Source organism: Cyprinodon tularosa, unplaced genomic scaffold (assembly GCF_016077235.1).
Source record: "Cyprinodon tularosa strain WSP-4 unplaced genomic scaffold, ASM1607723v1 ctg332, whole genome shotgun sequence".
In the NCBI taxonomy this organism is placed as follows: domain Eukaryota; kingdom Metazoa; phylum Chordata; class Actinopteri; order Cyprinodontiformes; family Cyprinodontidae; genus Cyprinodon; species Cyprinodon tularosa.
Window position 1 is genome coordinate 93060 of NW_024039044.1, and position 19263 is coordinate 112322.

General features: G+C 39.8%; 1 protein-coding gene across 1 annotated transcript in view; it reads right to left on the minus strand.

Moving 5' to 3' along the window:
• si:ch211-212o1.2 (uncharacterized protein LOC492735 homolog) overlaps positions 1-19263 on the minus strand; it is a 48587-nt gene that overhangs the window by 20367 nt on the left and 8957 nt on the right. The window contains exons 2-3 of the mRNA XM_038293922.1: positions 1735-1854; positions 1534-1625 (exon numbers count right to left, since the gene is read on the minus strand). Of these exons, the coding sequence (XP_038149850.1) occupies positions 1534-1625; positions 1735-1854 (212 nt within the window). The remainder of the gene's footprint in view (positions 1-1533; positions 1626-1734; positions 1855-19263) is intronic.

Here is a 19263-nt window from a genome sequence, read left to right on the forward strand (position 1 = left end):
ATGAGTACAACATGACAGGTAACTGCTCTAATTGGGATACAGCAGCTCTTAAAATGCACATTAGTTTTAACATTTCAACAAATTATTTACCTATGAATAAAACATTCAAGCAAAAAACATTCCTGCAACACACACAACCATAAAGTCTGGTCCCATTAATCAAAACAAAGCTCATATAAAAACAATCTGCATGCTGCACCTGATCATGCTTGTTTTAATTGGCTGAGATGAGGATGAACTTTAATCTAATTGGCTTTGTGGGAAACTGTGTATAAATGTGTTAAGGAGGTGAGCATGCAGCCATCTTTAACCAACACACCAACGGAGTGCTAACATATGTCCTCCAGCTGATCAGGTGACAGCAGAATGACCTCTGTGTTTGTGTGGTTATGTTTTTGTAACCTTATGGGGACCATTTCACAGGAATTTGCTACATTCTGGAAGGGGTGGGGGTATTACCTGTGGACTGGTCCCCAGGAGGAAAAGGTTAGGCAGTTATTGGGAATGATTAGGGTACGGTTCTGGGTTAAGCATTACAAGTGAATGCAAAATTGATGGCAGTCAATGCAAAGTCTCCATAAGGATAGTGGGACATAACATGTAATGGAGAACAGTCAAAACCCTGCCAGGGCGTCAGGGATTTTCCACTTCCTGGAATTGTTTGCATTAACTGAATGTAAATATAAAATGATCATGAGGTATGTGGTAAAAACTGCAAATACAATAATATAAAATAATCATAATTCACCAGAGAGAGTTGAAATTTTAGGTAAACATAGATAGCAATTCGAAAGTGTTTGACCACAGCTTATAGAAAAATATTTTAACGGCGGAATGATCAGATGGAACAATTTTACTTTTCTTAGTAAAGCAGAAGGAAGAAATGTACAGTCCCTTTAGATTGGCTTTTCCTGAAAACCCAAACAAGTGGAATTTAATCCCTGTGTATACATATACACAGAAAAAAAAAAAGATATTCACACACGTATACATGTAATAGTGTTAATGGTGGTCTGGCTAATCAAATTACAGTTGTTGAACTTACAAAGAATAACTGGTCTTAAATATGTAAAAATTGAAAATCCGATGAAATCACCATGTATCATATACATAGTTGATAATTTTATATTTAATTCATTTAACTAGCTGCCAGGTCATATGCCAGGAGTGTGAACATTATGAGATATGTCCTGCGGTAGTCCATTGCATAAAAACTAAGAACTTTCAATGGATAAGTCTTGAAACGTAGTGAGTACTTGTACCTCTAGATGGGGTTTTATAGGGTTCTACCCATTCAACCTTTGTCATATAATATATGATAAACCAGCCTGAGGTTTTGAAAAACATTGGTAAAATGTTGCTCCTTATTTAAGATCAGGTCCCATTAAAACGGATTATGGATCTCTCAAGGCCTATATCAGAGCTAATTGCTGATGCCTTTCCTGTTTTTAAATAACTTTTTTTATTAATCAAAAATTATTTTTTGCAGTGGACTCAATTTATTACATGCTTGCTTATTGAGTGCATACTCACCTTCCCAATAACAGGGATGTCCACAGATCCCCAGGTGTCAGCTCCCCAATGAACAATCCCCGATGCAAAATCTGCTGTCACTATCCCCAAAACTGGAATAGAGGAAAAATCAATGCATTCAATTTGAAAAGAGTCTAAATATGAATATAAGGCACATAATTTATCATTCCAGGTCATTTGTCTTTGTGCCTGTTAACCTACCGATGCCAATAATGATCTTGTAGATGTGAACAGTGGAGAAGTGCAGGAGGAGGAATGAGAAGTTGATGATGAAGAGGAATAGGCATAGAATCACACAAACCCACTCCTGGACTCGTTTACCTGGAAAGGGGAAAATGGAAATTAATTCTATACCAGCATGCAGGAAAAAGTAATCAAACTGATGGAGAATTAAAGAAAAATAGGAGACGAAGTTAGGTGGGTTGGATATGATGAAATGGATTCCTGCTCCCATCAGAAGAACAAGTTGCTCCTTACAGGAGGTTAAAGGATCACCCAGCAGCCATCACTTTGTGTGTGTGTGTCCACACTGTTAATATGTAATCATTCAGAGGAAGACAAATGTAGACGAGGCGATGCGGTCACGACCTCTCCAGTATGAAACACTGACGCTCAGGCCACACAGAGTCCCCATCAGGTGGGAGGCCGATCTCTGCAGGGACGATCCCAACTCAGAGGTCAGCAACTTAGGGAAAGACGGAGTAACTGAAACCAACTCTAAACTCCGCATTCAGCAGGAAAATCAGGGAGCGATGGGAGGGTCAGACTGAGAACCCTCCCTCTGCACACGGCTGAACATCAGAGGTGCTGAATTATTGAGACTTTGGTCAACTGCTCAATTCTTTTTTTTTCTTCCTTCAGGAATTGTCTGAACTTTACAATCACTTTCTCCTCTGCCCCTTTTCCTATTATTTTTAAACCCATCAGCAGGAAATGCAACATCTCAAAGATTTACAAAAATAAACTACCCAAGAAATCAACAACTACATCCACTTTGCAGACCTCCTGCCCTTCCTGGCTGTCTTTAACAGTCTAATGTGTCTGAAACTTTAATGCGTTCAGATCCTAATGTATCTCACAGCATTAGGAGGCTATAAGAAATTCATGACAGTTTTTTTTTCTTAATAAAGCACTCCGGCCTGCATAGGTCTGCGTCTGAAGACCGGAGCAACTATGAATATGAAGGTATGGACTCAGGAGCTCATAGGGGGTCTAGAATATGTGATTATGGATATTTTACAACTCATCAAAGCTGACCCTTCACCCGTATCGAAGCTATAAAGAGACAGATGGGCAATAAAGGTAGATGGTAGTTAACTCCTTGGTGGGTTTTACATTTCCTCTTCAGATGCTGCTGTCTAAATCTGTCTCAAAGTTAATCGTTGCACCTTTCATTTTGTTCCCGGTTCTCCATAAGGTTAAACATTTTTAAGTAAAACTTGGGAGATTTTCTATATGTGTCACTTCTCTTGTTCTTCTTGTTAAAATGTTCAATCCAATCTGAATGTAGCAGTTTCTTGCATTGTGTCGTAAACTTTGGAGCATTTTTTTGTATGTAGCATGAATTTGTATGTAGCCAAAGTCTAATAGAAAGAAAACTTCCAGCGGTATACTTCCTATAGTTGCTTCCACTTGGAGAAAAACATGGCTTAAGTATGAGATCTGAGCCATTATTTAGGTCTGGGAGATGAATGATACAGTAAAAATGAGGGATTCATCAATATAGCTTTTCAGTTTTGATTTAATAGCGCAGCTTTGAATGTTTACTGATGTTTTTGGACGGTGGGAGGAAGCCGCAGTATCCGGAGAGAACCCAGGCATGCACATGGAGAACATTCAAACTCCAAGAAAAAAGACCCCAGGCCAGGAATTGGACCCAGAACCTTCTTGCTACAAGGCAACAGTGCCACCCACTGCATGTCTGGGCCTCTTCACTGATACTTCAGACACAGTTAACTTCCATGCAAAAATCTGAATAAAGTGTTTGGTTTTGGCTCTGTTTCAGGATTCCTACTTTTTTTTTTGGCTGCAACATACCTTTAATTTAAAATGAAAATAGTTTTGAACACATATAGTTATACTCTTCCATCACATTTTAAAATGGAAATGGTAGAAAAATAAACAAAGCCCTCTGTTGAAATGAAAATGGCTTCGTAATTACCTCTTAAAACCCACCTCATTTTGGGAAATTCTCGCCTATTTTGCATACCCAAATGGAAAAGCAAATAACTTAGGAACTGTAAGCCCAAATTAAATGTGCAATACATTATTTAAGGCTAAAACCCTTTCTGAATATATAAATAAAATTGGGTGAGTAGAACACAGACTAAGCTGCATCAGTTCAAGCATGACTCAAAGTTGTTTTTTTATTCTTGAAAATGATTTGAGTTTTTTTTTTTAACAGCAGTAATAAAGACATTCTTAGAAAAGGTTAGTCTCATTGTATTAGTTGTAGCTTATTTCAATGATCGACTGATCACAATTCATCTGATTGTTTCAACCCAAAGTGGAAGAAAAACATGTGGTATGAAAAAGGTGCATAAAAGGTTACCCAAGAGATGGTTATCAATAGAGGGTATTGATAACCGCCTCCTGGGTAACCTGTTATGCACCTTTTTCACACAAGGAGTGACCAAAGAAAGCTGTTGCTGGAGAAGTTGACTGTTCAGCCTATTGCATTAAAAGTAAGTGCTGAAAAGCTAAGTGGAAGAGAAAAATACAATAGAAAAGCTACGAGCACCAACTAACTTAAAACAGCTTACTTTTGCATGTAAATATGCAGCCTAGTGGTTTGATGTTTTTTCTATTTGAGTTATTTCTGTAGGTACAGTAGTGGGAAATGTTGAAGTTCTATAAAAAAGTTAACTTTAAGCCTTTATTAGCTGCAAGAGAAAAAAATCAAAACACTCCATGTTATAAAATTATTTTGAGTTTTCAGTTTCTGAAATAAATTATCAATAATATTTTGTATTTAAATATCTTTGTAATACCAACTGTGCTAAAATACTTGAGTCACAGAAAAAACTTTAATCCAAACATCAATAAATATTTATGCAAGGGCAGAAATAAATGTTTAGATAAGCCTTCTTGTGTTCATACTTTGTAAATCCTGACAGAAGCTGCCAGAGGAGTTTGCATGGTGCTCAAAGCGGCAGCACATGTGAGCCACTGTGTGTCGACGCACACAGCCTCAGTCCGTTTGTCGCTTCAGCGGAACAAATTCAGTTTTGTTGTTTTAGGTTTTGTGCGACATAATTTTCCCTCCAATATGCCTGAAGGTACCCCAAAACACAGGACGGGTCAATACAGGAAAATTATCTCCCATCATCTCCAAATAAGGCTGCAGCCAATCTGTGAGCGAACAAATAGACCGCCGTGCTCACACTGATGGACTTTTTAACACACAATGCTCGTCGCGCAGATCCAGACGCTCCATCTCTGTCACACACTCACACACCCATGGTGCAGGGCACTGGAGCAGTGGGGCGGCTGTCAGGTGATGTGCGTCAGTCCTTGGATCCTCCAGCTCCCTGGTGAGGAGAAGGAAACTAGGACAGGCCTCCACAGAGTGTGCATATTCACTCACAAACACACACATAAGCCCTTGTCCCTCAGGCCATGGCATTGCTGGATATCACACACAGAGGCGGTGACAAACCAAAAAAAAAAAATGTCTAAAAGCATCCATGTGAACGTGTAAAGATGCACGGAAAGAAAAACACAACCCATTTGTTCTCTCCTTTGGCACACAAACACCCAAACACTTAAACATGCTGGCACGAATGAATCGGCGCACACTCTGAGGGCCCGAGCAACCCGCTCATTAATATCGCTCTGACAACAACTGGTTCCCTGGCAACCTCTCCGCCATCGCTCACCCAGCAGCAACCCCCGCCTGCAAGCTTGCACGTGGGTGTGCACGGGGACTTAACCTGGGTGGAGCCGGGGGAGGTGAACGAGGGGTGCTAATAGGCTGAAATTAATCAACGCCGGCTGATTCGCTGTCAGGGGAACGAGTGGCGGACAGCAGGAAGGAAGGCAACACGTCCTGAATACTAATGACCAAATAAAGAGGAAGAGGATCCCTTCACCCCACAATGAGCCACTGAAAAGGGCTAAAATGTGATAACATATACTGATATATGCATGAGAATAACCTCGGGGAAGGTGTGACCATTAGTAGCACGATCAGAATAATATATGATTTCCTAATATAGAGTGGTTTTCTTTAAGGTTTGATCAGATCCTCATTTTGATCATTTCTAATAGGTTCCTTATTAGATCTAATAGTTCTGAATACAACAAAATCACATATTATAGCTCTGATATTATTTTGCAGCTAAGTCATTTGGAATTTTCACATGAAAATAATTCCATGATTATTTTTTTAACATAATGCTGTAAAATATCAACTAAGAGATTATTCATATTTAGGACTGAAACCATGGAAAGAGCACATCAGCCAAAGTCTGCAACAAATTTCTTTCGGCAGGTGGGACTAAAGTGCAAATGTTTGGATATGATGCACAACAGAATGTGGACTGAAATCTCCTGCTTCTCGGGAAGAAACATTTAAAAACTGCCTAGGCTTAAAAGCAGTGATATCAGTTTTATGTGCTTCCAGCTGTGCCATTGCAATGTATTTCGGTGCATTTTCTGGTTATGCGTTGTTTGTGTAAAATTATTTTTACCTGTTTTTTAACTTCAAATTCCCAAAAAGAGAATAGAAAAAAATAGAAAAAGAAAGTGCCCATATTTATTCAACTCTGGATGAGTGTTTTATAAATTCCAGAGTTTTTGTAGAGGCTGTCCCTGGTGCCAAGTTAAAAATGACACCAGTGTTTACGTATTTACCATGACTACACAGGTCTTTAGAAGCTTAGTTTCCTCTGAGGGAAGGAAGATATAAATGTTGAAGTAATTTTGAATGAAGAACTTTACCTGTAACAAACAGAGGGCCATCTGCTGTGCAGATGTGAGCTCTCTTGAAAGCTGCCTGGATCTTAATTCTCGTCTTTTCTGTCGCCGATTAGACACCAATTTGGCACTTTTCATCGTAATAAACAGCTTTTTTGATTTCTTGTTTGTAGTCTAAGATGGGATTTAAGGTGCACTTTTGGGTAGTCTTTTGTTATCAATCATCAAAAACAGCCATCTGTGTTCTCTCACTAATACGTAGATGGCAGAGAAGACTCATCAAGTTTCCAGGTGAACTAGAGTGCATAGAGTGTTAAACCCACACCGGGATAATCTGACCTTAATCATGAACAGACTAATGAAGCCTATAGAGGTAACTTCTGAAAATAAAACTAGATTTAATACAAAGAAAATATAAAATATAGAGTAAAATAATACAGAGTAAAAATATGAAACTTTTAAACTTCTGAAACGTATATTTAAGATAGAAACTAGTTTGTTGGGTAAAAAAAAATGGAATATTATGTTAAAACTAAACTGACTGAATCCCACATTGGAGGAGGAATGATGACTTAGGCTTCCTTTGGAGCTGCAGGACCTGCGAACGTCGCAAACCCTGAGTTCAGCCTATTTCTCTCTGAAGCAATCTAAAGCCACATGTGAGGCTGACACCTGAAGCTCCCAAACTGGGTCATCAAGAAAATGATCCCAAACACAGCAGCATCACAACAGAGCAGCTAATAAAGACGAGCCACGGTGCAGAATCGAATGTCTAAAAAACTCAATGTACCAAAAATGTGAGAGAAGAGCGGATCAGAATTCCTCCTTAACGGTAGAGAAGCTGATAAATTCAGAGAATTACACAATGCTGAGAGGTATTGGTCATGAAGGTGGTTCTTCAAAGAGGTTCTTCTACTAAAATCATATTTCGGGTTCTAAACACTAAAATGTTTCAACAGGAAGAATTTGTCCGTTCTTTACTTAGACTATGGTTCTTTTCCAAAGAGCTTTATTGCAGCAAACTGCAGAAATCTGCTGCTGGCAGGACAAAGCTCACAGTTCATCACCTCATCTTCTTCTTTCTGCTTTGCTTTGTTCTTAAACCCACAAACTACTGAAGAAAGAGGAGTACAAAGCAATTATCAGGGTCACTGCTCCATGTTTGCTTATGTTGTGACCGTTTATTAAATGTCTGAATTTAAGCAATCTTGTAAACCATTGAAAAAGAGCGATTAAGTTGCTTTTATTTAAATAACTGCAGCTAGATGCTTAAACACCAAGACCTGAACTCTGGGCTCAAACAAAAAGCAGCTAAATAACTTTTAATCTCAGAGACTGCCACGCAGGGTAATTAGACCACATATTATTGAGTATTTCACTTTTTGTTTTGCTTGACTGAAGTAAACAAATTATACCTATTGTCGGTTAAGAGACTTACTTCCCCAGAGAGCACAGCTGGGTAAACCATAGAGAAAAAGGTACCGTATCAAGATAACTTCCGGATCAATTAGTTCTATTGTAGAGTCTTTAATATTACAGTGCTAGAGAACATTAGAAAATAAACAGCATCATAAAGAGCAAGGACCTCAGCACACAGTCTATGAGAAATGTATGAAGTTTAGAGCAGAGTTAAATTCTAAAACATATTCCAAGCTTTGAACATCTCCCAGAGCTCTGATCATTTCATCATCTGAACATGGAGAGAGGATGGACCACCTGCAGAACCCCTTAGACACAGAAGTCCACCTAAACCGGAAAACTGGACAAGGAGGGCAGCCAAGAAGACCATGGTAACTCTGTAGGAGCCACAGAAGTCCACAGCTAAGGAGAAAGTCCTTCCACATGTAACCTGGCCTTAGTGGAAGAGTGGAGCAAAGATAGCCATCTCTAAGTGGATCTCAGAAGTTCTGCCCTCAGGCTAAAAAAATGCAACGTAAGCCTCTTTTCCATTGAAATTAGCGGGTTAACTCAAGTTTTTCAAACACGGGTCGACTGGCTAACAATCGGCATTTGGCTCCCTTCCCATTGTTGAAAGAAAGCTGGGTCTGATCCCCCGCTGGCAAGCTGCGTGGCTCTGTCGCTCTACTGCTGCGTGTCTGGTCAAGCCATCAAGCTGAGTTAGCGGTGATGATGACCAATGCGACAGAAATCTGGAAAGTAAACTATGGAAAGCATAATTTCACAAAGCCAAAGCATAGTAATGGGCTTTATTATTTTGCTCTTTTGTGTGTCTGAATCCCTCTTACCAGTGCTGCGCCATGTTTATCGAATTTAAACAGATTGTTTAAACTTGTTAGGTCAGACGTGACTGGTGCGGTGTGTCGACGTCAGTACGTTGCGTTCATTTATATCCCGTAAATTAGAGGGTCGACCAAGGTCTGCTTTTCCCCCTGTATGCCGATCAGAGCCAAGCCATTTGAAGGCAGTTTTAACCCGGATCGCTTGCTGAGTCGTTTGACCTGCGTCAGAGAACCATTCCCACTGCCACTAATGCAGATTGTTCCCAGATTTAAAGGGCCCTTTTTTTTTTAGGCTAGTGAGAAAGGGGTAATAGAGACACAGGTCCGATCAGGTCTGGTCTGGACACAATATTAATGAAACATGGTGGTGGTCCAGTCATGCTGTGGGGTCGATTTCCTTCCTTAGGGACCTGGAAGCTATCAGGGTAGATGGAGGGTGGATGAAGAAATAGAAACCTGGAATAAAACCTAGAACAGGATCCAGGCGACTTTAGATGTGGCTGTAGGTTCACCTTCTAGGTGGATGAAAAACTCTAACATGCAATGAAATAATAATATTTTAGAGTGGTCAAGTCAAAGTCCAGAACATAAATCGAATTAAAAATGCAACTATCTGGTAAAATAAGATGCAACAGGTGTTTTGTTTTGTACGCACACACAAATTTACAACTACAAAAGTTAAAAAATACTTTTCCAAGCTACTCAGTCTACATCCCTGTTTTTCTGGAAACAAACACATATTTGGCCTCACACAAGAACCATTTATAGGATCAAATTTGTTATTAAATCATTCGTACAATAGTCTGATAAACCAGACTAAATGTCAGATTAAATGTGTAATTAAGTCTGGCCCCGATGAATGAGACATCGGTAGAGTGTTGATGAGAACAACCCGTTGTTTTTCAAACCATGTCTGTGCCTATTGGCCAAAGCTCTGACCAATGAGCGCAACTGACTGCGACGAAGTAAGCACGACAGCCTGTCGGTAAACCGGCGAATACGTCCTTCTTAAAAATTAGTGAGCGTAGAGACTCTTCCTGCTCACATTTCAATGAAAACCCCAAATCTAATCCTTCCAAACCTGATTCCAAACCCAAATCAAATGAGAACTGTTCAATAGTTGTTGTGCATTGTCCAGCGGCGCGCAGCTTTGTCGTCACGCTCTCAAAGCCCCGCCCGCTTTGCATCCAGAAATTCAAAACCCATCTCTGCGTTGTGATTGGCCAGTTAGTTCTAGGGCCTGGGGCATTGATCCACTCACAGGCAAAAATGATTTTGGCCGCTGGTGGGTGGGGCTAGTTTACTAGGCTATTCGTACAAGTCATTTAAGAGAAACTGTCACATTCACCAATTTTCTCCAATTTCAAATCTTCTTTCATGTAGGACCCCATTTTACGAATGTTCCAGACTTGATGTAAAAGTCTTGCGCTAAAAAATGTTATCCAAACCTAGTTTTTCACTAAATGACTATATTAGCTTTACTTAGAAGCAATTACCCATTTTATCAGGCTACATTATTATAATGTATATTATGCATCTTAATGTAAAGTAAATGTAATTTATAAATTACATTTTTATTCACTGATGCCAGAACCATCAGTCACTACCATGCAGCTGACATGTCAGTGTCAGGGGGACACTGGTTTCATTTGTTGACATTTTGTCGGTAAGATTTGGATTCATTTTCATTCATGACAGTTACTTGGCTTTGTTGTTATTAAGCTAAATGTGGAATGTTTCGGTTTGAGTCTTTCTGAAAGAAAGAGTTTTGTCATTAACATTTTTATATTGATGTGCTTCATGAGAGACTGAGAGTGAGATAAAGGGATGACAAACATGGTCTGGAGATATACCAAATATTTTCTTCTTAATCTTCAATACCATTTCTATGAATGAACACCTCCTGACAAGCGTGGGAATTCAGAGCCTTATTATGGACCAACCAGGGTAACTATGCAAGCTTAGTTTTCTTGGTAACGTGCGCTCACTTACACACAGGTGAAATGCATCACTTTTAGGAGGATCCTTTAAGATAATTTAAGAATGTTAGTTGAATGTGATTTAACGCATTTGTAAGAGAAAAAGTAAGAGAAATTTACAAATGGGATACGAAACTGTTTTTGCATTAGGTTAGGTTAGATTAGATTAGATTAGATGAGCTTTATTGATCTCACAGCGGAGAAATTCACTCGTCACATATTGGCATAGAAGTTACAGAAGGTGCTAACAGGGAGGAAAAAGGTGCATTAAGAATAAGCAATATATAGGTCCATATATTCCAAAATCATGGAAACTAAATCTTCTTTTATTCTTCTGCCAGGTTTTCTTTCCACCTTCCATGTCACTTTCTCTCAGGATCATCAGGATCTTCCATGTTCTTCATCACGTTCTATCACTCCATGTTCTCTCCTCATGTGTTACGTTACATCTCTGAGGCAGATCCCTTCTAACACACTAACACCTGTGATGTATAGATGGCTCACACATTAGAAACAGAACCGCAGCGTATCGTAGCTATTCTATGTAGCTCTGCTGCACTTTATCATCCGTCACTCAGTTTTCCTGCACCCTCCACCCCACACCACTCCTCCCCTAGTGTTCTCTCAGCAGACCCTCCTCAGATGGGACTTTAGGGGGAGACAGAGAAATGTGGGTGGTGAAATTGGGTCACATGCTTGGAGAGAGGGAGATAAAGGGGAAAGAGACACTGAGGGAGAACGACAGCGACGTGGAAACATGGGGGTGAGGACTGGGAAGGGGGGGTTGAATTCCCTCGTTCAGGAGAAGAGGATCAGTCGGAGGGCTCTTCCCTTTCATCTGATCTCTGTGGACGCCAGAACCTGGGACACACATGGATACACACTAACAACAACACACACAGAAAACCAACAACACAAAGAAGACAAAAGACTCACACTACAACGGAAACATCATGCATGTCTCCATGTGGACACAGTCCTGCAACACAAAGTTAATCAATCCATTACCCTGCAGATTCAACAGCAACAAAGGCACAAACATGGAGGACAAGATTTGGTAATAACACACAGACACACAAACAAACGCATGTAACACACAAATTTAACTCATAGCAGAGTCAGCGGAGGAAGGCATCACACCGGCCTCCCTCCAGAACTGCCGTTCAGTGTGCGCTGCAAGCTCTCTACTCACAAGGACACACCCACAAGGCTCATGTCTAAAAACCTGCAATGCCCCCAGATTTCACTGGACAAGGTCTAGAGCAAAAGTCCAGCCTGGAGGCCCCACCTGCAGCCAGAGTGCAAACATTTGTAACCTTATTAGATACACCTGTAGGAACCCAGGAAGAACCTTTTTGGCCTTCAACACATCCTCAAAAGATCAGACCGAGGCTGGAGTAAGAGCATCAGTGGCCACTACAAAAGGATGTATCCAGTACATGGGCAGCAAATGTCTCATCCCTCGTGTAAAGCCACATATGAACTGGAGACATCAGAACTATCTTAACTGTTGCTCAGTGGTTCAAAGTTAACTTTAGTTTCATTCGGAAATCAAAGTCTCAAAATCTAAAGTCTGAAGAGAGGAGAGTATCTGCTGATGTTGGTCCGCTGGAGTTTTTGGAGGTCAATCTCAAAGCCATCAAAACCAGAAGTTGGTTCACTGACCACGGTTGGCACTGTTGCTGGTTAGAAGGAAAACTGAGATGGCTAAACTATGAAGTATTGTCAAGAGGAAGATGAGCAACTTCAGCTCTAACACGAAGAGCTGAAGACAACCTTTGCTACCACTAAACCTAAGCAGATCTACAGACTGATATCCTCCATACAATTACTCAGAGAGGCTGTAAGTCATGTAAAATGTCCCAACCAGGTACTAATTGCATCGAAATTGACATTCTCAGAGTTATGACATTTCTCTTTGGAACTGATTTTGTTTTATGATTTTACAAGATGCTGAATTGTTATCTTAAATCCATAGGCATCAAATTACAAGACTATTGTTTCAAAATAGCTCCAAAATAGACGTATTGAACATTTAATAAAAATCTTTTTTTCTTTAAATGCAGCTGCAAAGAAAATGGAAATACAAACTATTACAAAACAATGATTCCCAGCCACCATGACACCTGTGTGCCAATTAAACCATATAGAATAAAGCCCCTCAAAGGCAGACAGTCCTCTAGAGAAACACTGGGCCCCTATTACCCTCAGGGGGAACCAAAAAGAGTTTGGTCCAAAAGCGCCAATTGGTGTCAAAGTGCATCCATGGCTCCAGGCCAAACAGAACTGGAAATTTAACGTCCCAATGGACAGAGGAATGGCATACTGTAACTTCTAAAAAACAGGGACCTATTTCAAAAGCAAAAGATGATTCTTTTAAATGTGGGTCCAGACATCCACCTGAGAATAACAGGGGATCTGAGGACCCAGAGAGGAAACCTGTGGACTCTTGCCAGAATCTTTAATGGATTTAATTGATTTACGGAACACCGCATAACCATACAACAAAATCTAAAAATTTATTTTCAGTACATTTCTTTTAAAATGTCCCAATTTCTCTAATCGAGACAATATGATCTTTAAAAAAAGGAAGTAGGGGTTCAACATTAAGAAAATCCACTAAGACATAATTTATGCTAATATAAATACTTTTCTGGACTTTTTTTCCTTCTCCAGGTTTTTCCCTCATCGTCACCCTGAGAGTTCTAATTGCTGATACTGCTGACTTTAGTGCTGATAAGTGATTCTACACACCCTGTGGTCATATGAACACATACACCGAAATATAAAACAGAACTGCAGTCCCCTGAGACGCTCAGATGGCCTCATACACAAACGCACTCCGAGCCCTGATCGCTCTGGATCGGGGGTCTGCAGTTCTGAGATTTCCGGTAGAAACTCCTCAGTAGGAAACATCATACTTGGGGATATGCTCTTTTATAGTTTAGATGGTCCAGCTCTCAGCAGACCCAATAGAAGCTCAGCTCCAATGTGATAAAAGGACAAAATAAAAGGAAAGAAAGTGAGTGGGTTTTATTAGAAGGGTTGGAATTTTTAATGAGGCGGGCAAGTAAGAACGTCATGAAGATTAGCATTAGTAAAAACCCACACCCATGCACACATACCACATTTTAGATAAAAAGTAAGGACCTTCTATTGACTTCCAATCAATGTCATCATTTGCTAAAGCCCCAACACCCAAGCCCCCCCTTTACATCAGTACAAGCATAAACCCCTCATCAGAGATGGCAAAAGTACTCACTTTCCGTACTTGAGTAAAAGTACAGATACTTGTGGTAAAAGTGGAAGTACTGATTAAACTTCTTTACTCAAGTAAACGTAACAAAGTACAGGCTTGTAAATTTACTTAAAGGAGAAGTTCGGTTTTTTACACTTTAAGCCCATTTTCTGTAGTGTCCAGGATGAAATCGAATGATCGACACCAAAAGTTTGACAATTGCTCCTGTCTCTGCTTTTTGGCTCATTTAGAATCCCCCCCTGGCTGCTTTAGAATGGCTAGCATAGAGCATGTCCGATAATGTCCTTAAAACAACCTTAAACGTTCTTTTTTTAAAATATGCTACTCACCGGGTCGTCAGCGCTGTTCAATGACGTTCCAAAAAAAGTTTCGTGAAGAAAAAACGTTCCTGTAGTGTTTTATTTAGCATTTTGTAAATCCCATTGAGTTCTGTAGGAATAGTCAATATTCCGCTGCCACCGGAAACGGAAATGGAGCCTGTTTACACAGTTGTAGTCTTTTCGCTTCACTCTGTGTACTCCGACGTCGAGAATCAAGAATCCACCTTTCGTATTCCATTTTCAGAGTTTTTTAAAGTGTTTAACAGAGACGTTAGCACCTCGACGTCGGAGTACACAGAGTGAAGCAAAAAGACTACAACTGTGTAAACAGGCCCCATTTCCGTTTCCGGTGGCAGGGGAATATTGACTATTCCTACAGAACTCAATGGGATTTACAAAATGCTAAATAAAACACTACAGGAACGTTTTTTCTTTACGAAACTTTTTTTGGAACGTCATTGAACAGCGCTGACGACCCGGTGAGTAGCATATTTTAAAAAAAGAACGTTTAAGGTTGTTTTAAGGACATTATCGGACATGCTCTATGCTAGCCATTCTAAAGCAGCCAGGGGGTGATTCTAAATGAGCCAAAAAGCAGAGACAGGACCAATTGTCAAACTTTTGGTGTCAATCGTTCGATTTCATCCTGGACACTACAGAAAATGGGCTTAAAGTGTAAAAAAACGAACTTCTCCTTTAAAGCATAAAAGTAAAAGTAGAAACCACTTTTTTCATGCAGTTGTCTACATTTTAAATGGATGTCTGCCAATAGGACTAGATCTCTGTTGTGTTCATTTTCAATCATCTCGTCGTCCATACTACTATGCTAACGCCAAAGCCACCAAGCTGCAATGATTTGCCGCCAATGAATACCGCCGAATCTGTCGATTCATCTTGTAGTGGTGCTTCAAATGCAACGTAGATTCCCATCCAGTTAGATTGAATTTGGTATTGATGACGTGAAAAATAATAACGGTAACTTCGTTGAAATTATTCAAAACTAAAGTAACGAGCCAATTTTTTAAAATATAAGGAGTAGAAAGTACAGATATTTGTGTAAAAATGTAAGGAGTAGAAGTAAAAAGTCGCCATAAAAATAAGTAGTAAAGTAAAGTAAAAATATCAGAAAAATCTAGTACAGTAACAAAGTATTTGTACTTCGTTACTTCCCATCTCTGCCCCTCATACACAAACCAAGTGTAATCTTTACTCTGTCTTTCTGTCACAGCCTTTACCTGACCCTAAACTTAATAAAAACAGTACTTCTAAATTTAAACAGGGGCCCCTCACAACAAAAGGACCAGGGTTTGGTCCCTATTGGTTTATTGCTCTCACAAGGTTAGTAAACTAGATGAAAATATGCTAAAACAGCTAAATAAACAACTAGACACTCCCACTAGACACATACACATTTGCCTCCATGTTGACTCCCTATGAGTTTCAATCATTTTCATCCACTCCTACTACCCAACTAGGGATTTGGGATAAGTGGTTAAAATCAACTAAAAAATTTTCTGTTTATAAAGATAACATTTTTGATAAACAATCATCTTTTTTAAGTGTACTAATAAATGATAAACTAGCAGAGTGTCTAAAACCACTACAGTAACTACAAACATCAAGTATGTCATATTTTTACTATTTGTGTGATTCATTATTTTCCAATAATTTTTTTACAACTAGAATGTTGTTGCCTTTTAAATGAAGATCACCACATAAACGGGAGGAATGGAATAAAAGCCAGTTTTTGAAAGTAATGCATGTCGTTTGTCAGTTTTATTGTAAAACATATATGAGAAACAAAATAATCAATTATTTGAATTTGGGGGGGGGGGGGGGGGGGGGAGATGATGATCGGAGATTAGATTTTTAGGGCCAACTCCCTAGCCCAAGTCCTGACAATAATCCTACTGTAAACCTGACCATTACCTTTGTAAACCTAACTCTAACCGGTACTCAATTTACACCTTAGTCCAGAACCTAATCGTTAGCAAGAAAAAGAAGTGGGACCAACAATGTGTCCTGTCTGGTACAAACTAGAGATGTCCCGATCCAGGTTTTTGCACTTCCGATCCGATACCGATATTGTTTTTGGACTTCCGATCCGATACTGATACTGGCCGATACCAGCCTATCCGAGCATGTATTTAAGTTTAAGTTAAAGTATTTAGCCTTAGTTGTAAGGCTCATGTTGAAAAGGGTTTTAGTACTCTTGATAACATCTAGCCAGCTGAATTAGGTGAGATTGAATAAAACACAATGATTGGTAACAACAAACTTACCTGTTTATTAAGAGATAAACACAAACTGGACAAAATTATGAATAGCAATCTGAAATTGCACAGTGAACAGTAAAACCATAAACAGTTAAAGGTGCAAGTATTACTGTAAGTTTTAATAAAAAATGCAAAACAGACAAGAGTGGAAAATATTCTATTAACTTAGAATCAGGACTCTACTCTTGAAAAAAGAGGCTGCTTAAAAAAAAATCAGTGCAAATAACAGTGAACTATTACACAAAAATGCCTTATACTCCCCAATCTCCTCCACACCTAGTCTCCATCTACACATCGTGTAGATAATAATCCCACACGGCTGACATTTTCCCGCTATCTTCCAATTCACCTGTTTTAATGGTTAGGCCGGGAGACAGACCCAAAAAGACCTGTGGGTGTGTTAAAGGTGTTCTGGAAAATGCGGACCGGATTCGGGGAACATTGGCGCAAAATAGTGGAATGGATCGTTTCAATCGGCGAAACTGGAAAATACGGACCAGATTTTTTTTTTTAAAACTGGATCGGCATTTTTATATTCTTTGCAGATACGCATTTTTTTTGCCAATATCGGCGTCCGATCCGATACGTGGATCGGATCGGGACAAGCCTAGTACAAACAGTTTCTTAATTTGATGGTGAAATCAGAAAACTCGTTCTCACTTTGACAACAAAACTGTCAGAAACGGAGAAGATGGTCCCAGTATCCAAGGTGAGACAGTCAGTAGGAAAGTAAACCAGCCGATTGGTCTCTAATCGAAATGAGCTTCTACCTCAACATATTGAGTCGGGAAAGTGTCATCATTTATCCATTTAATTGTGCAATTACTAAATTAATCCATGGTTATGACGTTCATCTTTTGCTTGAGATCGGCCTGTTTTTCTGACTGTAACTGGCTGGATGTGCTCTCTTCATCCTCTGACATGGGAGTTGGCCCAGAGCTAGTCTGCCTGGCTGCGAGTTTCCTGGACGGGGCCGCCTCTTACAGTTGCTTTTTGTGTCTCTACATCTGTCTCCTTGAACACCAGTCAGCCTCGGAAGAAGGCCACTCACGCTGAGCCTGGTTCTGCTGGAAGTTTCTTCCTGTTAAAATTGAGTTTTCCTCTCCACTGTCACTACAAGCATGCTTAGCATGAGGGAATGCATTCGATTCCATGAGTAGATGCAATCAACTGGTTTTCCTTAGATATAAAACTTTGGATTAATTTAACCGTATGATCTGGTTGAACTGTAAAGTGCCTTGAGATGACGTGTTATGAATTGGGGCTCTATAAATAAACTTCATTGAATTGAAAATTTAATAAATCCCACTGAGTAAAACAATTCTTTTAAACACTTAATTTAATTTGTAAACTTGTACTGCAAACTTTTGACACGACTTCATGAAAATAAATAGAGAATGCTCTTGAAAAGATCGGCATTGGGCTGAGAATAAGCAACAGGATGGACTTTTTTATCATCCTAGTGAGTCTAAATTAAAACTACAGAGCAGCTTTATTATGTTAAATAGGGTTTAAAATGCAGAAATGCAAGATAAAAAAACAAAAGTGTTTTTAAAATCTCCCAAATCACCACCTTGGTAACCCCGCAAGAGAACAAACTATGCTAAACCGGATTAATATTTTAAATGTTTAGTTTGTAAAACATATAAAGACTCAGATTATCATCAGATTCACACTTTAAGGAGAGATTTCAGGAAAAAGAAAATCCTGATTGAGACCAGCATAAAGTGGCAGTCACACTTAAGATAATAAATACAAACATACAAGCTGCTCATGAAACAAGACTGAGAGCTAAGATGCCTTGTAAATACAGAAGAGGAGGAGAAGGAGGAGGATGAGGAGGAAGGCACTGGACCATGACACTTTAACACATATGGGAGGACAGAGGAGACGAGGGAATGAACACAGACTTGGTGGGAGAAATGGAAAAGCGCAGAAACGGAGGCAGAGGGGGATGCATCCAGCTGTTTGTCCATCCTTGCTTTGCTGTAATGAGGCCGTGTTTGGCTCTACGGAGCGTCGCCGATGCCTCATCTAACTTCTCCAAACTCTAACAAGCCAAACTGCTATTTAGATTTACCTCCCGCCAGCGCTGAACCGAGCCCAAACAAGCCAGCGCCGAACAGCGTGGCGCTCCCTTAAATGGACACTTTGACATTTTGGATTTCAGCTGTTTATTTTACTTTAAACAGACACTTGTCAGCATGTGGGGGAACATTTCTGCTTTTAAGTTTCCATAAAATGGCTCGGTGCATTGTTAGCGCTGCTGAGCATATCTTCCACTCGCAGCCTGCTGAGCCCTTTGGCTGAAATGAGGGGGAAGTTTGTGGAGACTCACCTGGTGAAAACAGATCCATCCTCAGTGAAGGCTGGAAACCACAGGGCCATTATTTTAATCATAGAACCGAGATCCGGTCACTCCAGGAAGCTCACATTTGTATTTGCCTGCACTCGTGTTGGCAGATGAAACTGTCCTCCATCAGTTTAACACATTGTTCTGTGACACTGAGAATAATGGCAATTTATCGTCTCCAGAGAAATCCCCCCCACGGCTCTCTCATACTCTGACATCACCTCTGCTACCAACATAAATAATGACCACTAATAGCAGGAATGCAAGGTCAGACATTCAAATGCTCTACTTATATTTACTTCTACTATTGCTCCTAAAAGGAAACTGAAATTAGACCAAACTGCCACCGGCAGCTCAAAGCTTCACAAAAACACGGGGAAAGAAAA